General features: G+C 41.7%; 2 protein-coding genes across 2 annotated transcripts; one reads left to right on the top strand and one right to left on the bottom strand.

Annotated features, from left to right (window-relative positions):
• The first annotated feature begins 8,001 nt into the window (after window positions 1-8,001).
• Window positions 8,002-8,949, top strand: LOC123929927 (olfactory receptor 1L4). Its single transcript, XM_045986104.1, has one exon. It carries the CDS (start codon window positions 8,002-8,004, stop codon window positions 8,947-8,949), a length of 948 nt encoding a protein of 315 aa, XP_045842060.1.
• A 6,700-nt stretch (window positions 8,950-15,649) lies between these two features.
• On the bottom strand, window positions 15,650-16,606 carry LOC123930015 (olfactory receptor-like protein DTMT). The gene has a single exon (XM_045986236.1). The coding sequence runs from the start codon at window positions 16,604-16,606 to the stop codon at window positions 15,650-15,652; it is 957 nt and encodes a 318-aa protein (XP_045842192.1).
• Between the last annotated feature and the right edge of the window lie 9,841 nt (window positions 16,607-26,447).

A 26,447-nucleotide genomic window follows, 5' to 3' on the forward strand; every position in this document is an offset into this window, starting at 1 on the left:
AAAAAAAAATAAATAAGTAAGTAATCCAGGTCCAAAGGGCACAAGAGCAAACCCTAAGACACCTAGCACACAGGATAATAACAGTAACAGCCAACATGTAGCCTGTGGTTGCTGTGTGCTGGGCACTATTCCAAGGGCTTACATTCCTCACAGCATCCCTATGAAGCAGGTTCTATTATTTCTCCGTTTTACAGGTGGCATATTCAAGTACAGGAAATTTGAGTAATTTCCCCAAGGTCTCACAGCCAGTAAGGGCAAGAAGATGCCAGAGAACCTGGAAGTGGATGCATGGACCTTCTCTCCTACTGGAAACTTGTGCAGGCAGCCTTTCCTTTCCATTGTATTTCTCGTGGGTGGCCCCTCTGCATAAACTGTGCTCCCCACATCCAGTGGGGATGCACACTGCCCTCTTACACACCCACATCCTCCCATTCTTCTGCCATTTAAACCCCACTTCCTCCCAGAAATTCTCCCTGAACACAAAGCCACAGGCACACCTTCTACTCTGAGCCCCACAGACGCACAATGCATCATAATTCCTTTACCCAAGTCTCCCCCCAACCGGGGGGATCTGAATGGCAACTACTCAGGGCCCATCCAGATGTTCCATTCTCTAACATGAAGGGGTCATCAGACTCTGTCAGTACCTCCCTCTCAATTTACCAATGAAGAAACAGAGGCCCTGAGTGGGAAGACGCTTGCCCAGAGTCCCACAGCCGGTCAGGACTGGAATACCTCATTCATTCCACGACTATTCTGACACTCCTCAGAGCCCAGTGGGGCCAGCACCCCGTGGATGGTGAACAATGTTTTCAGTAGTCTTCCTGGAGAGGTTCATCCCCTGGGATGTTGCTACCAGTTAGTTCCACAAGCTTACTGCCTTGCAAGAAATTTGTCAGCCTGGGAATTAGGTTGCCCCTCAGAGGTGGGAGGGCTGCTGTGTCAGGCCGAAGAGGACAGAAGAGTCAAAGGCTTTGGAACAAGGAGCAGAAATCCTCTTGTCCTGGCTCCAGCTGGGCAGGGCTGAGATCCTGTCAGCATCTCTGACTGGGACTATGGGCGACAGAAGGCAACACTCCTGAAGCCCATCAAGGGCAATTCCATAGGCACTCCCTGAGCCTGTTTCCTGGTGGAAATCTGCTGGCAACTCCAGCCCCTCCTCCCTCCTCCGACTTCTAGATCAGGTGGGACCTCTGGGGCTGAGGTGGGCCTGGGGCTCGAGGAAGGGCTTTGTGAGTCCAGGCTGGGAGACTGGGCATCAAGGTCCCCAGCTCCACCTTGCTACTTTCCCCACAGCTGGGTCAGAAGAGAGAGTTCTTTCCGACAGGCAAATCACAGTGGGGTCCCAGCTTTAGGGGTGATGGTTGCAGCTCAGTATATATACTGAGAAAGTTTCAGGATATATTCAGGGAGAATTTCTGGGAAGATGTGGGGTTTAAATGGCAGGGAGAACAGACCAGGGTCCCTGGCTCTATGACTGTCAACAAGCCCTGTCCCTCTCAGGCCATTAGTACCCTCTTAGAAAGAGGCAGAGCCCTGAGAGTATCTTCTGAGCACAGTGGGCCATCACAGGTGGTCACCACACTGAAGGGTGTCTTTCCCAATTCTGGATTCCTGGGCTGTTTAGTTCTCTCTCCTTACTCAGCCTCTCTAGAAGGGTAGGAGAGAAGCCATGTTGGGTGAGGGCTGAGGGGGCCTCATGGAGCCAGCAGGTGCAGAGGCCATTCTCCATGAAGCTTCCTGGTTAATTAATTAGTGAGTGGCCCCCTGTGCTCCCAGCCAGCAGGCCACTCTTCTCACCCTTGGCTGTTGAGGTAAATCTTCTGTCTTCACTTTCCCCCGATGGTAGCAAATCAGCCTCTGGTATCTGGTGTGGAGAGCAGAGCCCACTGTACTCACAGGTAAGGGGTCAGGCAGGACACTTGCTGGTACAGAGCAGAATAATTAATGGCAGAAAGGCAAGGAGCTAAAGCAAGGGAAAGAGGGTGAGGGAGAGAGAAAAATGAGACGTACCTGCCAATACATGGCAGAGAAGATGAGGAAATGCACACGACAAGGTAGGGTTTAGAGCCCTGGATTTAATTACTGGCTCTGTCCCCAGATTGCTGAATGACTTCAGGCACAGTGTTCTCTAGGCCTTGTTTCCCATTGTTGACATGGCTGCTGGGTTAGGTGATCTTAAAATTATTGCCAGTTGCTGATACCAAGATAGGAAGATGAACTCTTTGATTGTGTCTTATTCGTAAAGCTCTGAATGCCCTCTCTGCCTGGTGTTTAAGTAGCTGCTTGACATAGAATAGATAAAGCAGGTAAGATTGCTGTGTAAATTATTGAAGAGAAATGGATAAGAAATTGGCAGAGGGAAACAGAGGAAGGAGGAAGCCCTTGGATGGGGGAAGGACTCCTCTTGGATGAAAACTGGTAGAAGAGAAGGCTATTCTGGATGTTACTGAGAGAAGAATCTGGGCTGACCAGGAAGAGACTGGAGTCAAGGAATTGGATAGAAATTCTCAGGACGGGGGTTACCTGAGGGGCTTAGTTTGTTAGGTGTCTGACTCTTGATTTTGGCTCTGGTCATGATCTCAGGGTCATGGATTGAACCCCACATCTAGCTGTGTGCAGGGTTGGAGCCTGTTTAAGATTCTCTCTCTCCCTCTGCTGCCCCCTAATCCCCTGATTCATCCCCTCCAAAAAAAGAAAAAAAAAAAGAAAGATAGGGAGGGTGGGAGGGAGGAAGGAAAGAAGGAAGAAAGAGAAAGAGAAAAAAGAGAAAGAAAGAAAAACTCCCAGGACTGAGAGTGCTGGGGGCCAGTGATGGCTTCTCTTATTTGTCACTGCCCATGCTCCACTCTGATTAGGCAAATGGAGACCTTTGACAAGCGTGAGAGGAAGGAGGAAGCTGTTGGTGTTTGTGTGTTGACTCCTGATGTGTGGAAGAATCCACGGAGGTCTCTACATCTCTGGCATTTTTGGGTGTAGGGGTCTACATCTGGGTCTTTCCATGTCCGTGACTTGTATGTCTATGGACCAATCTGTGTATATGTCTACACCTCTGTTTAATGACTGTTATCAGGTGTGCCCATGTGTGTCTATTCCTGTCCTGGTGGTGGGTGTGAGTGTGTCCTTGTCATGTCCATGTGACTGGGTTTATCAGGATATGTCTATGTCTCTGTGCAGGCTCATATCCCTGTGTACTTCTGTGTCTTGGTGCATCTAAGAGTTTGTTACAAAGGCGACCTCTTCTACAAGCTGCCTGGGAAATGGGGTTTCTGGTTCTATATCCTAAGTATCTCTGCCTCATTCTGTGACCTTAAGTCAGTCCTTCCTATCCACTTCAAAGCAGACACCTGTCATGTGTGATTAAATCAGAACCTGTAAGAAGGGGTTCTGAATAAACTGTAACAGCTCTGCATTCAAGAAAACCAGTCCTGGGAGTGCCTGGGTAGCTCAATGGGTTAAAGCCTCTGCCTTCGGCTCAGGTCACAATCCCAGGACCCTGGGATTGAGCCCCACATTGGGCTTTCTGCTCAGCGGGGAGCCTGCTTCCCCTTCTTTCTCTGCCTGCCTCTCTGCATACTTGTGATCTCTGTCTCTCTGTTAAATAAATAAAATCTTAAAAAAAAAAAAAAAGAATTTCTTCTTAAGAAAAAAAAAGAAGAAAGAAAGAAAACCAGTCCTAGGCCAGGCTTTCCAGGGGAGGCAACATAAAATTCAGTCAACTTATCTCCCAACACCAGAAGTGTTTAGGGGCTGGGTGACAGAAGAAATTGACATTTATTAAGCACAAGAGATGGAGGAGAGAGGTTATTGTGTGGACTGGAGAAGTTAAGAAAGGATGGTGGTGGGGGGGCAGGTCTTGGAGAAAGCAGAGCTGGGTATTGGGAAAGGGTAGAAAGAGCATTTTGGGTGGGGAGCAGTGTACAGGAAAGGCGTGTGAGAAAGGTGTAAATAAGGGAAAATGACAATGCTGACCTGCCTACAGTGAGGGTACAGGGAAGCACGTGGAAGCAGTTGGAGCTGAGACCACCAGAGAACCAAGTTGGAAAGCTCTGGCTGCCGGGCTGAGCTGTTTGCACTGTCCCTGATGGGCAGTGGGAGACAGGAAGGGCCATAAACTGAGTAGAAAGAGTGTGGGTCCAAGAATTCCCAGGGTCCATATGGCTCTGGCTTTCTCTCTTTCTAAGGCTGCTGTCCTACCCCACAGAAAACACACCAAAGTCTCTGGGTGAAGATGGATGAGAATACATCTCTTCTGAAGACTGGGGACCTCTGGGCAGGAGGGAAATCAGCTCACAGACTCTGTGGACAGAACTGAGGCCTGGCATGCAGCCCTTCAGGTGAGAGAGCCCAACTTTCCTCTGCTGTCTTCCTGTCTGGGGTCCTATCTTCCTCCCTACCTCACTACATTGTGCCTTACAGTTGTAGGAAGGAAGAAGCCGCATGTTGGCTCCCTCCACCTACAAAACACCTTTTTCGGCCTTCCCATTCTCTCCCCTACCTGAAATTCTCTCCCCAACCCCAGTTCAAACCTCCCCTCTTCTTTGGACTCTTGCCTGAATCAGCCAAGTACAGGAAATTACTCCTTCTTTGTTCAGACATACATAGTGGAGTGCTTATTATTATGCACAGCTGGAGACCAAGGACAATGGCTGACCTGCCTTTATAATCCTAGAGACCACAAAGCCTGACCCAAAGCAGGTACTCAACAGATAGGTGTGAAGTGTACAGTTGAGTACTACTCCCAGGGACTCCACAAAGCCCAACCCCAGCAAGACCACTGTGTCCATTTCCAGTTAAGAAACACATGGACAAAGCAGAGAGTGACCAGAATGAAAAAGGACCTGGAAATGAGGTCCTATAAGAAAGAGTCTAAGGCACCAGGGGTATTTGGGTTGGAGGAAAGAATACTTAGTAGACTTAGGATGGATTTTTTTAACACTGTATGAAAAGCTGCCCAGCAAGGAGAGTAAACATTTAACCCCCAGTGGCCAAAACTGTGGCTTGTAGAAAAGTTACAGGGAAGTGGGATTCAGCTGAGATTAAGAAAAACATCTTTAAATAACTAACAGTGGACTGGATTGCTTCTAGTAGCCTCGGGGAAGAGGTAGAAGGCATCAGAAGTTGATGGAAAGGGAACCGACTTCTACTAAGCGTTCATCCTCTGCTACATGCTTATACATATATTACCTCATTCAGTCTTGGCATCAGTCATGCAGAGAGGAATGATTAGTAGTTCCGCTTTATAGATGAAGAGAGTGGAGATGAAATGAAGGTAGGTCTATGTTTACAAATCCAATCAGCATTAAAACCCAGGTGGCTCTGACTACAAAGGCAGTGACCTTTCCTCTACATCCCACAACTGCCCACTTGGAGGTGGGGAGGGAAGGTCAGGGGCTCTGCCAAGCCCTGTACCTCACAAGGAGATGGACAGGAGAGGTGACACGGTCCTGGCTCTTCTATACTTTGGCTTTTTGCTGGGGAAAGCGGTGGAGTTGGCATAATCAGATGACTCTCTGGGACAACTAATGGGTGACAGTGAATGCAGAAGAAATGAATGCAGAAATGTAGAAGAAATGAAAAAATGGGCTATAGGCTTTATCTGGGGTTTCTCTTGGGAAGCGACAAGAGTGGACACTGCAGGTTGCCCATCTTCTCTCTTGCACCTTCCCTTCCCTCTTTTTTCTCTCATTGCTCTTTAAAAATCTTCATTAAACAAATACTGCTTGGGTGAACTTTGTGTTTAGGTCACTGGCAAGACAGAACAAACCCCAGTGACTTCTTGCAAGGAACATTCCTGCTAAGAACTCATTGAGTCTGCTCTCTGGGATCTCATCAAAGCCTGGCCCTTTTTCCCGGCAAAGTGGTAATAGACAAGGCCAGTAATAGAACATTTATAGAAATTTTAGAGCAATGGGAGAAAATGTGTTTAAAGGAACAGATTGAGTGGGGAACAAAATGAGTGCCTGGTTTCTGAGATCACTGAATCACTTGGTTAACTGAGAAACTTTGAAGTTTTCTGTCAGCTGAGGTCAGAACAAAGACAAGCCTTGTCCCAGTATCATATATGAATTTTATCTTCTTCGTTCTATAATTCCTCTACCAATAACCCCACACAACCCCGTCCCTTATCTGGATGCCTCCCCCTCCCACACCATAACATGTCTGTAGTATAAAACTCTATTCATTCTCCAAGACCCAATTCAAATCCCATCTCTTCTTTAAATTCTTCCCAGACTCCTCCGGCAGAATAATTGACTCTCATGTGGTTCATGAAATTAGTAAACTGTGAAACACTGCAATCTGCTCTAGGTCAGACTGTAGGCAAAACTAAGACTCACCCTGTTCCCCAAAGTACCTAGCACAGGGGTCAGCAAACTATGTCCTAATCTGCCCCCTCTCCTGTTTTGTAAATAAAGTCTTATTGGGGCATAGCCATTGCCATCCATTTACATATTATCAATGGCTGTTTTCCTGCTACAATGGCAGAGCTGAATACTTGCAACAGAGACCATATGGTCCACAAGCCTAAAATGTTTACTCTAATATCCTTGACAGAAAACTTAATAATTCCTGAGTTAGCACACAATATGTGGTGAATCAATGAATGGTAAATGCCATAAGGTATTTTATGAAGAAACTTCAACTGGCATTCAGATGTCTGGGTCCCAATTCTGCCTCAGCTACTTATTGGACTAAGCAAATGATGATAGATGATAGGTACATCGATAGTAGATCAGTAGATGGGTAACATTTTTGTCCACTGGGTGGTGTGCTCTAAGTATTTTACATTTCTTTTCTTTTTTATTATGTTCAGTTAGCCAGCATAGTACATAGTACATCATAACTTTTTGTTGTAGTGTTCAACAATTCAATAGTTGCATAGAACACCCTGTGCCTTAATGCCTATCACCCAGTTACCCCGTTCCCCCATCCCTCTCCCTTCTGTAACACTCAATTTGTTTCCTAGAGTCCAGAGTCTCTCATGGTTTGTCTCCGTCTCTGATTTCTTTCCATTCAGAGTTCCCTCCATTCTTCTGTGCCTCCATTCTATTCCTTATGTTCCACATATTACTGAAACCATATGAAAATTGTCTTTCTGCTTCATTTATTTCACTTAGCATAATCCCTTCCAGTTCCATCCATGTTGTTGCAAAAGGTGGGTATTCATCCTTTCTAATGGCTGAGTAATACTCCATTGTGTATATGGATCACATCCTCTTCATCTGTTGAAGGACATTTTCACTCCTTCCACAGCTTGGCTATTGTGGACATCACTGCTATGAACGTTGGGGTGCAGATGCCATTTCTTTTTACTACATCTGTATCTTTGGGGTAAATACCTAGTAATGCAATGGCTGGGTGGTAGGGTAGCTCTATTTTTAACATCTTCAGGAACCTCCACACTGTTTTCCAGAGTGGCTTGCTCCTGCTTGCATTCCCACCAACAGTGTAAGAAGTTCCCCTTTCTCCACAACCTCTCCAACACTTGTTTCCTGTCTTTTTAATTTTTGCCATTCTAACTGGTATAAGGTGGTCTCTCCTTGTGATTTTGATTTGTATTTCCCTGATGGCTAGTGACGTTGAACATTGTTTCATGTGTCTGTTGGCCATTTGTGTGTCTTCTTTGAAGAAGTGCCTTCAATTTCTTACCCACTTTGTCTTTACAACACACTTTGGGGGTAGCTAGTAGTATTTTCCTCAAGGAAAGAAAAAGAAACATTCAGAGGGGTCACACCACCTGAGTGGTAGAGACAGGTCTCAAAATCAGATCTTGATTTACTCCCAGCTTGAAAGCACCCAAGGCCTTAGGACACCCTTCTGAGATTCCGTTTCTTCATAAAATGGGGCGGGGGGGGGCGTTGTGGTTTCCAAGCCTTTTTAGCAAGCACATATTTGAAAATAGGACACGAACCCGGACATGCAGAAGCCTAGCTAGAGGTGCCAGAACTTAGGCCTGCTCCCCCTGTGTGCTCTCTGCAGCCCTGCCTGTCCTGCTGCTCCATGGCCCTGGCCAACTTCACATCAGCCTCGGAATTCCTCCTCCTGGGCCTGGTGGATGGAACTGACATCCATCCGCTGCTCTTCCTGCTCTTCCTTAGTGTCTTCCTGCTCAATGCACTGGGCAACTTGACCATGGTGGTGGTGGTGAGATCGGATGGGGCCCTCCGCTCCCCTATGTACTATTTCTTGGGTCACCTAAGCCTTGTGGATGTCTGCTTTACTACTGTCACGGTCCCCAGACTGCTGGCCGGCCTGCTCCACCCGGGCCAGGCCGTGTCCTTCCAGGGATGCTTTGCCCAGATGTACTTCTTCGTGGCTCTGGGCATCACCGAGAGCTACCTGCTGGCAGCCATGTCATATGACCGCGTGGTGGCCGTCTGCCGCCCCTTGCACTACCGGGTGGTCATGACGCCCTGGCGCTGCACAGCGCTGGTGGCAGCGTCCTGGACAGTGGCCCACCTGCACTCACTGCTTCACACGCTGCTCATCTCTGCTCTCTCCTACCCGTGCCCCGCCCCTGTGCGCCACTTCTTCTGTGACATGACCGTGATGCTGAGTTTGGCGACCTCGGACACGGAGGCCGCGGAAACTGCCATCTTCTCTGAGGGTCTGGCCGTGGTGCTCACCCCTCTGCTCCTTGTATCTCTCTCCTATGCTCGCATCCTCGTTGCGGTGCTGGGAGTGCAGTCAGCGGGGGGCCGGCGCCGCGCCTTCTCCACCTGTGGGGCCCACCTGGTGGTGGTGTCGCTCTTCTTTGGCTCTGTCCTTTCTGTCTATTTCCGGCCATCGTCTGCCTACTCAGCCCGCTACGACCGCCTGGCCAGCGTGGTCTACGCAGTGCTCACACCAACCATGAACCCTTTCATCTACAGCCTTCGCAACAAGGAGGTCAAGGGCGCCCTAAAAAGGGGACTCAGGTGGAGGAGGGCTGTGTCTCAAGAGTTGTGAGTGCAGTTCCTGATTAACAGGCATTTCAAAAATAAGAACAATTACAAAAGAACTTCTCCCTCCTTTTCTAGCTTTACAAAGCGTTAGCAGTTATGATCCTGCCGCATCTTATTTATGGTTAAATTAAAAAATTAGACCTGAAGCAAAGGTGGCAATATGTTTATTTTACAGGGATGTGTATATAGCAATAAGTTAAATTCGTTTCCTCATTGTCTGAATGTTTAAAAAATAGAGATTACTTATAAATTTTGGAAAAGCAAAGGGAACAATCAGGGTGCTAGGGAATGAGTTTTGTAGCTTCTGGAGAGGAAGAGGGAAGAGTGTGGCTGGCAGCAACCTAGTGGATGGAGAGGAAACCCAAGAAGCAGTGTAATAAGGTTTTTAAAAAGAGTTCCTTTTTGTTGTTGTTGTTTGTTTGTTTTTAGGGGGACAGGGTGCTGCAGTGTAGACCACACCATCTTCAGACTCTTTTTCTGGAAATTTAAGGGAAGATGTAATTTTTATAAAATTTTTTAAAAAATTCTATTCCCTAGATAATATAGCCATCATTTTCATGGCAAGAACTCAAAAATAGAAATAAAGATAAAATTCTTCTTAAGTATCATTCAATCCGATCTCCACCTTTATCCCAGTTACCAGTTCAATACCTCCTGCACCTTTCTCTCCCTGCTTTTGACACATGAATAGTAAGTCTCCCTCTCTACATATTCTGCAATTTCCCTTTTCATGAAATAATAGTCCAGGAGATCTTCTCTTATCCCTACAAATATAACTTCTTTATTTTTATCTTCAGTTTAATCAGCTCCTTATTGATAGTTTGCCTTCCCAATGTTTCACTATTACAATAGTGTAATGACATCCTTGTACTAAAAATAATAGAAGATAACCTTTAGTGAGGGCTAACGTAAGTACTCTACGCATATGTTTCCTTTACACCTCACAAGATTCCGGGAGGAATATACTATTATTCTCATTGCACAAGAGAGGAAACAGGCTTAGAGAAACCAATTCTGTTAGACTCTGCAATGTCTTCTTTCTCGTTCTGAGCTCTGACTTGAGCTGCTGCTATATGGTCTCCTCCCTCATTATCCTGATAGTCCCTGGAGATACACTAACTCTCAGTTCCATCTGCACTCCATCAGTGTGTAAGAACTTTTCAGATCTTCATGGCCCAACATGGTTGAGAATATTTGCGTTTGTGTGCATGTATGTATGTATGTATTTATTTATTTATATTTATTTTCAGTGTTCCAAAATTCACTGTTTATGCACCACACCCAGTGCTCCATGCAATACATGCCTTCCATAATACCCACCACCAGGTTCACCCAAACCCCTACCTCCCTCCCCTCCAAAACTCTCAGTTTGTTTCTCAGAGTCCAGAGTTTCTCATGGTTCATCTCATTTATGTGCATGCTGAGGTAGAGACGGAATTTTAGACTCTCTTCTGTAGACTAGCGCTGTCATGATATGGCAGCCCCATGCATTGGTGGGCCCTTTCTGCAAAGGGCCTTCTCCAAAAATACCTCCAAACAAGTTGGGAAAGTTAACTATGCCCTTCAATATCAAAAACTATTGAAGGATAAAGAGTAGGGCCTTACACTAACATCTGAACTCTCCTTAGAATAACTATTATTTTATGTAGTTTTCGAAATGGTATTCAAATGCAATAAGAGAAGAGAAATAACAGAACTAAGTATTTGAAAAAATATTCATACTTACCAATACTGATATTAGCTTTGATTGTGTATCTTCAGTGCTTAAATATTTAATTGAAAATCCTTATTAGAAAATAAAAGAGAATTTAATAAGGTGGACTACTGTAAAACTGATATACAAAATAATCAGTAACTCCTGTGTAAAAAAATTATTGTCTAAAAACACAACAGTGACCCCCCATTTTTTTACATTTTTTACATTTTTACTTTTTTAAAAAAAATGTTAAATACCTAGGAATAAATGTAGAAAGCAATATACAGCAATATACCAAATTAAGAAGTCTATAGAATTTAACTGAGAAATGAAAACTTGGAGTAAATGGAAAGATATTTGTTATTTATAGGGTTTTTTTTTATTTCTTTATTTTCAGCGTAACAGTGTTCATTGTTTTTGCACCACACCCAGTGCTCCATGCAGTATGTGCCCTCCCTATTACTCACCACCTGGTTCCTCAACCTCCCACCCCAACCCCCCGCCCCTTCAAAACCCTCTGGTTGTTTTTCAGAGTCCATAGTCTCTCATGGTTCATCTCCCCTTCCACTTTCCCTCAACTCCCTCTCCTCTCCATCTCCCCATGTCCACCGTGTTCTTTGTTATGCTCTACAAATAAGTGAGACCATATGATACTTGACTCTCCCTGCTTGACTTATTTCACTCAGCATAATCTCTTCCAGTCCCGTCCATGTTGCTATGAAAGTTGGGTATTCATCCTTTCTAATGGAGGCATAATACTCCATTGTGTATATGTACCACATCTTCCTTATCCATTCGTCCATTGGAGGGCATTTTGGTTCTTTCCACAGTTTGGTGACCGTGGCCATTGCTGCAATAAACATTGGGGTACAGATGGCTCTTCTTTTCACTACATCTGTATCTTTGGGGTAAATACCCAGAAGTGCAATTGCAGGGTCATAGGGAAGCTCTATTCTTAATTTCTTGAGGAATCTCTATACTGTTCTCCAAAGTGGCTGCACCAACTTGCATTCCCACCAACAACTGTATAGGGGCACCTAGGTGGCTCAGTGGGTTAAAGCCTCTGCCTTCGGCTCAGGTCATGATCTCAGGGTCCTGGGATTGAGGACCCCCCCCCACCCCCGCATTGGGCTCTCTGCTCAGCGGGGAGCCTGCTTCCCTTCCTCTCTCTCTCTGCCTGCCTCTCTGCCTACTTGTGATCTCTGTCAAAAAAAAAAAAGACAATTCTTTTTTAATAGTCAATTCGAATTCATAAATGAATGTAATAATTCAATGTAACTCCAGTTAATTTCCCAATAGGTTTTTTTTTTATTGGAATTTAGCAAAATAGATCTAAAGCATATCTGAAAGGAAAAATGTCAGGAAAGTTTTGGAAGAGAAGAATATAGAGAAGGGCTTGTCACATAAGGCACCTAACATGCACTGTTATAGATAGGATGATGTCAATATAATAAGTCCAGAAATGAATAAAGTAATAATAATATAATGAGGTGTACATGAGCCTTAGGACATTATAAAATCAGTTTTTCATATCTGTGAAGGTGAAGACAATAAGGAAGGGGGGAAGAGAAAAGGGGCAGTTGCCCTTAAAATTTTGGGTGGATCAAAGTAAAGATATAGAAACTAAAACTGTGCAAGAACTAGAAAAAATAATGAGATAATAATAATGATGATAATATAATAATAACATTAATTTGGGGATAGAAAATCCTTTTCCAAGCATGTCAAAGAAAAAATATATATCAAGAAATAAAAATCAACTTACTTGTCTGCTTTGAAGTTTATGATCTTAGTGAAGGAAAAATGCATCACTACCAAAGTCAGAACTTGAACAGACCGAGGGAAATGTGGTTTACAAGATAGGTAAAGTGGCATCACAAGAAAGAAGAAAATTGACTTAAGCCAAAGGGCGTGCTCAAATTACATGCTCAAGGAACAGTAGTTAATATAAAGAGACGTTTGACCTTATTGATATGTATAGAAATTCAATTTTTTTTTTTTAAGATTTTATTTATTTATTTGACAGAGATCACAAGTAGGCAGAGAGGCAGGCAGAGAGAGTGAGAGGGAAGCAGGCTCCCTGCCGAGCAGAGAGCCCGATGTGGGACTCGATCCCAAGACCCTGAGATCATGACCTGAGCCGAAGGCAGCGGCCTAAACCACTGAGCCACCCAGGCGCCCTAGAAATTCAATTTAAAAATAGTAAAATCTCGGGGTGCATGGGTGGCTCAGTAGATTAAACAGCTGGCTCTTGATTTTGTCTCAGGTCATGATCCCAGGGTCCTGAGATGGAGCCCTGTCTTGGCCTCCTCGCTCAGTGGGTATCTGCTGGAAATTCTTTCCCTCTGCCCCTCCCCCTGCTCGAGTTTTTTTTTTTTTCTTTCGCTCTCTCTCAAATAAATAAATCAATCTTTTTTAAAAATAGTAAAATCTCATGTTTTGATATTAGGTTGATAAATAGCTGGAGAACAAAAAAATCCATTGTTGAGAACATGTAAAGAAACAGCTATGCTCATTCACTTTTGGAAGGAGTATACGTTAGCAGAATTCCTTGGAGGCGATTTGGAAACTTCTACCCAATTATAACATGCTTTTGATCTAGTAAGCCCATTTCTAAGAATGTGTCCTTAGAATCAAAGCACAAGCCCACAAGAAAACATACGGACCAGGCAATAAAATTGAAGTATTGTTCAAAATAATAAAGAACTGAAAACAACCCAGATTATTTAAATAAGTTATGGTTAATGCATCTATTCAACAAAACACTATACAGATTCTAAAAGGATTATATGTCTTTATATGAAATAATGAACTCAAAATATATTTTATGTAACAACATGAAAAAACGGAATGCATAATTTAATCTCATTTATTACATGCAAAGTTAGTCTTTGCATAGAAAATATCTATACATATTGAATATTCCCCAACCTTTAACTGCCTTTGTGGGGAGAGCAGAACTTTGGGGAACCCTCACATTCACACTTTATTATTTCTTTCTTTATTGTTTGGATAATTTTCTTTTTTTTTTTTTAAACTTGCAATGTTTGTCTTTATTTTGTTCTTTATATTTTGAAAGTGAAAAGAAATAGTATTGAGTCAATTTTTGTTTCTTTTTTTAAATATTTGTTCTATGTATTTACAAGCCTTAAAGTTGCTCTAAAGATTTCAAAAGTATTAAGAGTACTTTTCGCAGGGTAGCACTTTTTTTTTTTTATTTTTTAAACAATTCTTGGAGTTCTCTGGTCCACAGCATTTCCTTCTGTTCCAAGGTTATGTATGTTTTGATTACTATTGTGATTTTTTTTTTTTTATTTTCTGAAGCAAGCTGAGAGGCAGGCAGAAAGATTTGATGCCAAGAAAAAAAAAAAATCTTTCTTACCTTGTTCACCCCAAACCTTCTTAAATCTGGACTAACTACTATGCTTTAAAACAAACGTGAGGTGCATCTGAAGGGGAGGGAAATTTATTTCTCTGCTTTTCTATTATACAAGTTGTTTACAGAAACTGCAAATTAAAAAATTACACTGGCATTTGCAGTCCTTAAAATAAATTAAAAGTTCTCAACTTTTTTTTTCTGCTAAACAGATCTTTTTTTAAAAGTATGAGTCCTTGTTGAAAAAGAAAAGATTAAAACAGAAAATATTTTCTATAAATAATACATGGATTTTGGTTTTAGTGCTCCTGCCCTCAAGTTTGAAGTTTACTTTTTTCCAGTACCTTTATCCTCCATGATCACTTTTTGTTTGGATAATTTTCAATGAGAATGTTTTCTTTTTGTAATCAATAAAAATTTTTGAAGAAGAAATAAGGTCAAAGTTGGAATTATTAGGAGGACTTTTTTAAAAAGGTGAGATTTTTAAAGGCACACATTAATTTCAAGACACATATGAAAATGCATTCAAATAAAATCAATTACTATTCTACATTTAGCAAGTACAAGGCACTGAACTCATCATTGAAGAGACTAGAGAGCAGCTGTCTTCAAGACACTTAAACTTCATAAAAAAGAAATAAATGAAGAAAGCATCACAAGATTTTAGCATAATATTTCAGAGGAAAAATCCACCTGAGAGTAGTAAATAGATTCTAATCCCTCTGTCACTATTTGTGCTACCTTAGGCTGTATATGGTTTCCATTTTAGTTCCTATAAATTAACAATTCATAACAGAATCACATGGTTCATTGCTTATCATATGATTTTAATTCAAAAGATGAATTCTCATCCAAAATATAAATATTATCAAAAGAAGTAATCTGACGGGGCGCCTGGCTGGCTCAGTGGGTTAAAGCCTCTGCCTTTCGCTCAGGTCATGATCCCAGTGTCCTGGGATCGAGCCCCCAATCGGGCTCTCTGCTTGGCAGAGAGCCCGCTTCCTCCTCTCTCTCTCTCTGCCTGCCTCTTTCCCTACCTGTGATCTCTACCTGTCAAATAAATAAAATTTTAAAAAAAAAAAGAAGTAATTTGTCATTAACTGACAAGTGATAGACAAATCAAAGAAAAAGAAATTTTAGAATGTGGTCATTAAAAAGGTGAATCAACACCTGAAATGAAAATTAAGTACAGAATAGGTCAACAAGGGAAGAAATGATTATCCTTGGGAGAGTAAAAAATTACAAAAGGATGTACATAATAAATTAGAAGATATTCTTCATGGAATAAACATATTTGTCAGAAGCAAAGCACTGAAGTGGTTGAGAAATTTGGATTTACTTCTTAGAGAATTAGGAACTACTGAACATTTTTCTTTTTGTGCAGTAAACACTAAGGTTAGAGTGGTATTTTTTCAAATTTGAATAATAATTTCTAAGTGTCCACTACATGTCAGTCTTCTTGTACATCACCCCCAGAAACTGTGGTAAACCCAAGAGGTACAATGGACCCACCACTAATGACATGTGGGAAAAACCCCAGAGGTGCTATGAGGGCTGAATTAGGGTGGGTACCACTAGACTTTACAGACACTACTCACTGTTAATATTACATCTACTGTTTGAAAACATACTTTAATCTTTAGAGTCTCTGTCCCAAAAAAGCTGTATTGTCCACTTTGAAAAGGCTCTTCCCAAGGCTCCCTTCATGTCTCTGTTCCTCAGGCTATAGATGAAGGGGTTCAGCATGGGGGTGACCACAGTGTACATCACAGCCATGACAGTCTCCTTAACAGTAGAATTATTAGCTGATGGGCACAAATAGAGGGCAATGATTGTCCCATAGAAGAGAGACACCACAGAGAGGTGGGAGCCACAGGTGGAGAAGGTCTTGCGGATGCCCCTGGCAGAAGGGACCTTGAGGATGGAGGACACAATTCGTGCATAGGATGAAGAGATCAACAGAAATGGAACAATAATGATGAGCCCTCCCAAAATAAAGATTACCATTTCATTTATCTGAATGTCAGAGCAGGCCAACTTTAGCAGAGCTGACATGTCACAGAAAAAGTGAGGGATCACATTGTCAGCACAGAAAGACAGCCGAGCCATGAGCAGGGTGTGCAATAATGAGATAAAAGTCGTCAGCAGCCAGGACAGCACCACCAGGGAGAGACAGAGCTTGGGGCTCATGATGGTGGTGTAGTGCAGGGGGAAGCAGATGGCCACATAGCGGTCATAGGCCATGGCAACCAGGAGGAAGCTCTCCAGGTCTGCAAAAAGCAGGAAGAAGTACATCTGGGTCAGGCAGCCAGCATAGTGGATGGATGGGACTTGGCTCTGCATGTTCTGCAGCAATTTGGGCATTGTGACAGACGAGAAGCAGAGGTCAGAGAAGGATAAATTGCTGAGAAACAAATACATGGGCGTGTGGAGGTGGGAGTCCAGACCAATGAGGATGATGATGAGAAGATTCCCCAGGACAGTGGTAACATACATGGCCAGGAACAGGGCATAGAACAGGTCTCGCTGATTTGGATCAATGGGCAGGCCCAGAAGAATGAATTCTGAGACAACAGTGTGGTTTCCCATTTTCACATTGCTTTTGTTTTACCTTTTTAAAATTAAGAATAATTTGTATGAAAGTGTGAGTATGTATATATCTGTGTGTGTGTGTGTGTGTATTCTCCCAAGCTGCCTCTCCACCAGCTTTATCTGGAGCAAAGAGTGTGCAAAACCAAGTGGGGCTCTACCACCTCATAGCCATCAGCACCTGCATCCTTCTCACCAAACTGCACCCAGCACTCCTACTCCACAGAAAAGCCCATCTGTTTGTTTCCCCACCCAGTTTACACACCCCCTCAACCACCCACCTCAGGGGTGTGGGAAAGGAGGTGATCAGCCAAAACTGATCTGAGCCCATGTTCTGCACCTGCCACAGCCTGGGAACCATTGAGAACCATGGGGGGTTCCCCAAACTGCAGAATGACACAAAGGTCTGAGTTGCTGCAGATTAGAAGGTACTAGATGTTCTCTCATCGTCAGTAGGCACTAGAACCCAGGCCCCAGAACTTCAGATCCAGTTCCAAACACTTGAACTACCAGAAAAATGGCTCCTCCACTTTAATTTCTTTGTTACCTGGATTAATACTATCCTAACCCACATGAAAATCTTTTCTGTTTTCTCTTTCAAGACTTAAAAAAAAAAAAAAAAAAAAAGTCTTGATTGACCCAGGGGACACTAGTCAGAGAAGCAAGAGTTAGAAGGGAGAAGGAATGAGATGGACAGCAGGGTAAGCAGCTGAGTTTGGGAGGACCCCAGCATGCCTACATAGCATTTAAGTGCTGGGCCCTGTAGCCAGTCAACCTGGGATCACCTTACTACACCCATACCTGTACCATGACCTGGCCAAGAAACTTTTTTAAAAATTTAATTTATTTAAAAAACAATTTTTTTCTCACCATATCACATACCCTCCCCAATGTCCCTCATCCAGCTACCCCCTCACCCTCACCCCCTTCCCCTCCAGCAACCCTCAGTTTATTTCCTGAGATTAAGAGTCTCTTATGGTTTGTCTCCCTCTCTGGTTTTGTTTTACCTCCCTTCCCCTATGATCCTCTGTCTTTTTTCTCAAATTCCTCATATCAGTGAGATCATATGATAATTGTCTTTCTCTGATTAACTTATTTCACTCAGCATAATACCCTCTAGTTCCATCCACGTTGTTGCAAATGGCAAGATTTCAGGTGTTTTTTTGTTTTGTTTTGTTTTGTTTTGTTTTCGTACTGTCCAAGAAACTTAATCTCCATTAGTCAGAGTTCCCTGATCAGCTCAATAGGAATACAACAGTACCTAATTTATTCTGCCAAAGAAAGTTAAGACCAAGTGTGGCATTGGCAGGATTTACTACTGCCATCATTAAGGTCTGTGATGAGGATGCAGTATTTTCCCAAGTACCCCTACCCTCATCTCTACCCCTCACACTACCCATGAGCAGAACACCTTGGTGCAAGTAAAGTAAGTGGAAAGGGGTATTGTGGGGTGGAAGAAACTACTTTCTTCCACCCAAATTTTGTTTTTTTCCACCCAAAGTTTGGCCCAAGGGACAAACATTTGGAACTCAAAGAGTGAGGCTTTCCTCTCAAGTTATGAGTTAAATCTATCCCTAGCTAAAGATACCAATACTAGGATAACTCAATGGAGGGTGAGGAAAACTGGCTTCGTGGAGAGGGGCTCCCAAAATGGTCTTTTACACTCTGTTTACCTCACCCCCAAGCAAAACATTTAGGAGCCCACAGGAATCAGACTCCATCATTTACTGGCCTGTGACCTCGGCAAATTGTTGAACCCTTCCAACCTTACGCTCCATCATTAATGAATCTTACCTACCTTGCAGAATTGCAGGTTTGGAACGATTGGCACTTGCAAAGTATAAAGTCCTCTACAAACATACAATTTATTTTTTCCCACTAATAGCTCTGATGATTTCCAGTTATACTTAGAGCCAGGAATCGCTGTTGAGAGAGGAAAACAATGAGGCTGATGACTTCTAAATCATCCTGCAAGAGTTGCACTGTATAATTATGGAATCTTAATTTAATCTGTTAAAGGGGATTTTTTTGGAGTAACTACCTCTTCTGAACCCCCTCCCAGCTTACCCAGCTTATCTTAGTGTGGCTCCAGAGCCTGCCTCCTGTTTGTTACTTCCCCATCAGCTAGAGGCCCTGCCATTGTCTTCCAACTCCTCTCTTCTATAATGCTCTGACCCCTGGGATCCCTGGGTCCCAAAGAAACTCATTATTAACAAACCCAGTCCTTCCACCCACCCTTACTTCTGCACATTTCTGAGTAAGTCATACCCTGAGATAAAATTCTGGCTTTACTCTAAGTCTGATCTCAAGAAAGCTTTCCCCAGCCATTACAGCCCACACTAATATCTCCCTTCTTTACCTTCTGCCAATATCTGTCTGCTACAACTGTTATCAGAGTCAAATACTGTAGCACTTGGTCACCACTGTTATATGTTGTCCAATGATTTCTTCCACATATACCAACCTTCTCTTCTCAGGTGGGCTTTAAGCCCCATGATAGCAAGCATTGTGTCAATTGATTCACCCAGGAAATCCTTAATCTATTAGTTCATTAATGCATTTCTTCTAGAAATATTTACTGGGTACCTATCATGTGCAAGGCACTGAGCTCACAACTGTGGGAAAAACCAAGGTAGACATGGTTCCTGCCTGCAAAGACCTACTAGGTAGCTGGCATGGTAACTAAACAAGCTACTGCCAAGCATCACAAATGTTATCATAGGGAATGCAAGGACCTATTTAGAAACTGTCCCTGCTCCCCTTCCCCCAGGGGATTTACTTGGAGACAAGTCCCGGAAACCAGCTCCAGGTAACAGCCCAGATACAGGGCTGGGTCAGGCCAGGTGGAGACATCCGATCAGTGAGGGGTTGCATACTGTCTCCCTGGTTACCAAGGAGTAGGCACCCCCACCCTCTGGGAGCCTTTTTGGCACCAATCCTAATCAAGGTGTAATAGGCTGGTTCTAATGTCTACTAGGGTAAATTGTAATTCAGTTGGTCACCTAGCATCACTGTGGAGTTTCCTGTGTGTGTTACAATTTCATTGGTCACCTATGCGTGGCAAGGCCCGACCGCATGGCCTTTGCCCTTAAAAGCTAGACTGTGAAACAGAGAAGGGTTGTCCTCTGTAAAAGGGCGTCCCCGAACTGTCTATTTGACGGCCGGTCTGATTCTCGATGCTTGGTGTGAAATAAAGCTTTGCTTGACCTTTGCTTTGATCAGTCTCACTTCTTTAATCACAGACCCATTATTGGGGTACCCATTATTTGGGCATAACAGGGAAAATACTAGATATGTTAAGAGTGCATATTAAGGACACCTAACCTTATCCATTAGGTCAGAGAAGGCCTTTTTTTTCATGAAGTTTAAGCAGAATCTGAGGAGTTCTCCAGAAAAAGAACATGAAAGAGATGAAACAGCATATGGAAAAACTCAGAGATGAGAGAGCCTGGAGCTTTTTAAAAGCAAAGGAAGTTCAGTGTGGCTGAGGTATAGTGCGTGTGCTAGGAAGCAGGCAGAAGATAGGGGTCATTGGAAGGAGGGAAGGTGAGTGATATAGTTCGGTGATTCTTCAAAATAGAACTGCCATATGATCCAGCAATTCCCCTCCTTGGTATTTTAAGGGCCTATTTAGCCAGAGCGGCCCCACCTCGGTTGAACAGCCATTTTGCTGTTTATGCAGTAAAACTGAAATTGACCCTGCCCTCCCACCCCCCCAGGGAAATTACTTAAAAGCAAGTCCGGGAAACCAGTCCCAGGTAACAAAGCCCAAATACAAGGGCGGGTGAGGTCAGGTGGAGATAACAGTGGGAATGCAGGGATGAGTCAGGTCTGGTGGAGACATCCAATCAGTAAAGCACGCATACTGTTTCCCTAGCTACCAAGGAGTGTGGGCCCCACTTTTGGGCACCAGTTCTCACCAAGGTAATAGGCTAGTTCAAATGTCTACTATGGAGCGAATTGTAGTTTAGTTGGCCACCCATGTGTGACCTAGCATGACTGTGTAGCTTTCTCTCGTGTATTGCAATTTCATTGGCTACCTGTGTGTGGCCAGGCTCAACCACAGGGCCTTTGCTCTATAAAAATTAGTCTGTGAGGCAGGGAAGGGTCGCGCTCTCTCGGCGGATCGGTTTGATTCTCGATGCTTGGCATGAAATAAAGCTTTGCTTGACCTTCGCTTTGTGTCAGGCTCACTCCTTTAATCACGGACCCAACACTGGGGACACAACAGTATATACCTAAAAAACTGAAGTACTAACAAATACTTGTACATGAATGTTCATAGCAGCACCAGTCACAACAGCCCCAATGTGGAAACCACCATCAACTGATGACTAGATAAAGAATGTGGTGGAATATTTTTCAGCAATAAAATAAAGTACTGTTACATACCATAATATGGATAAACCTTGAAAACATTATGCCAATTTAAAAAAAGACAATCTCAAGAGCAACATATTTTATGATATGATTTATATGAAATATCAAGAACAGGCAAATCCACCAAGTAAGCTGGTGATTGCTAGGGAAAAATGGGTAGTGATTGTTAATGAGATTTTGGGGGGGGTTAATGAAAATGTTCTAAAATTGATTATGGTGATGGTTACACAATTCTGAGTATATAAAAATTAATTTTATACTTTAAATGGATAAATGGTATAGTATGTGAATTATATGTTAACAAACATCTAATAAAAAAACAAAGATTTTTTTTAAAAGGTTTTATTTATTTATTTGACAGAGACACAGTGAGAGAGGGAACACAAACAGGGAAGTGGGAGAGGGAGAAGCAGGCTTCCCGCTGAGCAGGGAGCCTGATGCAGAGCTCAATCCCAGGAGCCTGGGATCAGGACCTGAGCCAAGGCAGATGCTTAACAACTGAGCCACCCATGTGCCCCCCCTCCCCGCGCCAAAACCAAGTCTTTATCATTGGAGAAATTTGTATATAGATTGTATTAAATATATGTATGTTAATGTTTAATATCTCAGGTATGATAATAGTATTGTAATTATGTATGAAAATGTTCTTGTTTCTAGGAGATCTTAAATGCTGAATTTGGTGGCTGTCTTGATGACTGAAAATTATCTTAAATAGATCAGCCATTTTACTTATTTTTTTAAGTTTTTAATTTCTTTTAACATACAATGTTACATTAATTTCAGGTGTACAATATAGTGATTCAACATGGATCAGCCATTTTAAAAAGAAGAAGAAGAAAGAAAAGGAAAGAAAGAAAGAGGAAGGGGAGATGGGGGTAATGATTAGAAGGGAGAGAGAATTTGATATGTGCTATAAATATGAATGAATGAGATATGAACAGATCTGAGCAACTGATTGAGTATAAACAAACTAACTTGAAATTAAGCTTGTGCTTTTGTTTTGAATGTCACAGGTGTAATGACACAGGATTTTATCTCTTAAAATCTCTATTTCCACATTTCACTATTAAAATAGAAATTCAACATTTATATATTTGTCAATTATGTGGTCATTCAATTATCAATTGTTAGTTTTTCAATTTTCTTTTTCCTGGTTATCATTGAAGTCAAACATCTTTTCATACTGTTTATTCTTCATGAATCTTCTTTTTTTCATTAACATATAATGTTTTGTGTGTTTCAGGGGTACAGGTCTGTGAGTCATCAGTCTTAACAATTCACAGTGCACACCACAGCACATAACCTCTCCAATGCACATCACCCAGCCACCCATCCCTCCCACACCCCTCCACTCCATCAACCCCCAGTTTGTTTCCTGAGATCTTCATGGATTTTCTGTTAATATTTTTTAGGTATTAAGTTTTTATTCTAATTTCAGTATAGTTAACATAGACTGTTATATTAATTTAAGGTATACAATACAATGATTTAACAATTCAACACATCACCCAGTGCTCATTACAACAACTCTTTAATCCCCATCACCTATTTCACCCATACTCCTGCTCACTTCCCTTCTGGTAACCATCTGTTCTCTATAGTTAAGAGGCTGAAAAATATTCCATTGTGTGTATATATTTACCATATTTTTTTGATCCATTCATCTACTGATGGACAGTTGAGATGCTTCCATCATTTGGTTATTGTAAATATGTTTCTATAAACATAGGGATGTGTGTATCTCTTTGTCCCTTTGACTTAGTGTTTTTGTATTTTGGGAGGTAAATAGTAGTGCAAGTATTGGATCATAGGACAGTTCCACTTTTAACTTTTTGAGAAAACTCCATACTGTTTTCCACAGTGGTTGCACCAGTTTGTATTCCACCAAGAGTGCAAGAGGCTTCCTTTTTCTCCACATCCTTGTCAACTCTTGTTGCTTCTTGCGTTGCTGATTTTTAGCCCTTCTGACAGGTGTGAGGTGATAGTTCACTGTATTTTTGATTTGGATTTCCCTAATAGTGAGTGACGTTAAGCATCTTTTCACATGTCTGTTAGCCATCTATATGTCTTCTTTTTGCTTGTTTTTTTTTTAATTTTTCTTTAAAGATTTTATTTATTTATTTGACAGACAGAGATCACAAGCAGGCAGAGAGACAGGCAGAGAGACATGCAGAGAGAGAGGGGGAAGCAGGCTCCCCGCTGAGCAGAGAGCCCGATGCGGGGCTCGATCCCAGGACCCTGGGATCATGACCTGAGCCAAAGGTAGAGGCTTTAACCCACTGAGCCACCCAGGTGCCCCTTTTTGCTTGTTTTTAATTGGATTATTTGGTTTTGGGGTGTTGAGTTGTATCAGTTCTTTATTTTGAATACCAACCCTTTATCAGATATGTCACTTGCAAATATCTTCTCCCATTCTGTTGGTTGCCTTTTATTTAGTTTTATTGGTTGTTTCCTTTGCTGTGCAGAAGCTTTTCATTTTGATGTAGTACCAATAGTTTATTTTTGCTTTTATAACCCCTGCCACAAGAGACATATGTAGAAAAATGTTGCTACAGCAGATGTCAAGAAATATCACTGCCTTTCCTCTCTTCTAGGATTTTTATGGTTTCAGGGCTCACAGTTAGGTCTTTAGTCCATTTTGAATTTATTTTTGTGTATGCTTTAGGAAAGTAGTCCTGTTTCCTTCTTCTGCATGTGGCTGTCCAGTTTTGCCAACACCATTTGTTGAAGAGACTTTATTATTCCTATTAGATATTCTTTCTTCCTTTATCAAAGATTAAGTGACCATATAGGTGTGGGTTTATTTTGGGATTTTATGTTCTACTCCATTGATCTGTGTATCTATTTTTGTGCTAGTACCTACAGTTTTGATCACTGCAGCTTTTAACATAACTTGAAATCTGGAATTGTTACACCTCCAGGTTTGTTTTCCTTTTTCAAGATTGCTTTGGCTATTCAAGGTATTCAGTTTGTTTTATTTTTATATGACTTGTAAGTGTTCTTTGTATATTCTGAATTTTAATCTTGTGTTTTAGGCATATTACTGTCTGTCAATTTTCCTTCAAGTTTGTTTATGTTATCTTTTGTCCTAGATAAGTTGCCTCTTTTTATGTGGTCAAATGTGTCAAACATCAATAAAAGCTTGTCAGTTTCCACAAAAATAATTCTTTTGAGAATTTAACTTGGATTGTACTGAATGTATTAGGATAACTGATGTTGTTAAAATAATGAGGTTTCAAAACTCATCAAAATGCACAATTTTAAATGGATCTACTTTAGTGTATAAAATTATTCTCCCCAATCTGTTTAAAAGGAGACATCCAGAGTCATTGTGTATGTCCACTTACTGTAGTATTCTTTAATACCTTTCAGTAGTTTTAAAATTTTCTTCTTATATTATTGCACATAAATGCCATTGCTATTGAGAATAGGGTATATTTTTCATTCTCTTTTTAATGGAATTTTCTGCTATGGAGGAAAGTGCATTAATTTAATCTTTTTTCTTGTCACTATATATTTGTTGTATGATGGCACTGAGATTTCAGTATTTATCCATTATAGGAATTAGTGTTACCTTAGTTGCCTTATGGATACAATAAACTATTTTAAGAAATACAATATTAAGTGAAAATGTGTCATGAAAGATTGTATGTCTGTTCTGGTAACTGGGTATAAAGTGACATAAATGAAGATATAGAATAAAGGGAAAAGAGCAGATTTGAAGGAACATGAAGAGTTCAGTATTGTGCATGTTGAGCTTGAACAGTTCACAGAGCCTCAAGTAGAGATGTCCAAAGGGAAGATGACAATAACAGTCTGGAACTCTGTAGAAAATTCTTGACTTCAGACAGAGAGGTGGAGGTCACCAGAATGTACTTTGGGATGAAAATGGGGGGTTTGGATGCCATAGCTTAGAGAGGACAACTGAGGACACAAATGGACTGAGGTTGGAAAACTAGTCCATGCCATAAATGGAACTAAGAGAGTTTTGGTTTCTGGGTTTTTGGGGGGAGGGGAGTTGTTTTGTTTGGTTTAGTTTTGGTTTGTTATTAATGGGTGCTTTCTTTCTTTCTAAAGTGAAAGCCTATGAAAAGAAAAAATAAAATCACAATTTGGAATATTACATAGATTCAACAATTGACACACTGTGTGACTTGACGAGAAATTGAACAACATGCTTTTCAGTCTACAAAATAATAACCATATCTGTTCCTTGGGATTGTCATGAGGCAGGGTAGGATAAAAACATAGGTACAAAGTTCTTTTATGAACCAAATTATATAAATTACCAAACAGAGAATACCAAACAGGAAAGAGGCATCTTTACCAAGAAGCCCTTCAACAGATGAATGAATAAGGAAGATGTGGTCCATATACACTATGGAGTATTATGCCTCCATCAGAAAGGATGAATACCCAACTTTTGTAGCAACATGGATGGGACTGGAAGAGATTATGCTGAGTGAAATAAGTCAAGCAGAAAGAGTCAATTATCATATGGTTTCACTTATTTGTGGAGCATAACAAAGAACATGGAGGACATGGGGTGATGGAGAGGAGAAGGGAGTTGAGGGAAATTGGAAGGGGAGATGAACCATGAGAGACTATGGACTCTGAAAAACAATCTGAGGGTTTTGAAGGGGCGGGGGTGGGAGGTTGGGGGAACCAGGTGGTGGGGAATAGGGAGGGCACGTACTGCATGGAGCACTGGGTGTGGTGCAAAAACAATGAATACTGTCACGCTGTAAAGAAATAAAAAAATAAATAAATAAATAAATAAATAAATAAATAAAGACAATGGCAAATTAGTCAATATAGTTAAGGAGAAAAAAAATATACCTGTATATTTAAATATATATTAAAAACTTAGTATTTCACTCATAGAAACAAAAAAAGAAAGAAAAAAGAAAAGAGGCATCTTTAAACTCTGAACTTGTTTACTAGCTTTCAACTTCTTTCCCCATTCCTGGGGGAAATTTTAGGTCCCTTGGGTATTCCGTATTCCCAAGTAAAGACAAAACAGACTCTTGTAGCAAGGGCTAGAAAAATCCATTTCAGCTCAGGCCAGTCAGAAAACAGAGAAGACATGAAAACAAATAAGGAGGGGGGGAAGGTCAAGAGATAAAATGATGTGAATCTTATGCAGAGAGAGGTAACTAGGAGACATTAAGAGGGAGGCTGGGAGGTGGAGATTCTGGATCTCATTTAGTATTGACCTTAGAGTATAGAGAATTATTTTATAAAATTATACCACAATGAAAGCAGAGTTCTGGCTTAAAAAAGGAACATAGTCTCCCATGAAAAATTAAAGAATGTAAGTAAGGCATGAAGATCGTTTAAAATAGGAATTCTTAAACTACACTCTGCCAGAATCACCTGGGGAACACAAAGAGGAAGTATTAGCCAGCAGGTCACCAAGACCTCTCTCCCCTAGTTCAACTGATTAGCTCAATTTCATCTC

Source organism: Meles meles, chromosome 18 (assembly GCF_922984935.1).
Source record: "Meles meles chromosome 18, mMelMel3.1 paternal haplotype, whole genome shotgun sequence".
Classification (NCBI taxonomy): Eukaryota; Metazoa; Chordata; class Mammalia; order Carnivora; family Mustelidae; genus Meles; species Meles meles.

What these genes read in the sequence shown, in the direction of transcription:
- LOC123930015 (XM_045986236.1), bottom strand. Translation starts at nt 16,606, where the DNA reads ATGGGAAACCACACTGTTGTCTCAGAATTCATTCTTCTGGGCCTGCCC.
- LOC123929927 (XM_045986104.1), top strand. Translation starts at nt 8,002, where the DNA reads ATGGCCCTGGCCAACTTCACATCAGCCTCGGAATTCCTCCTCCTGGGC.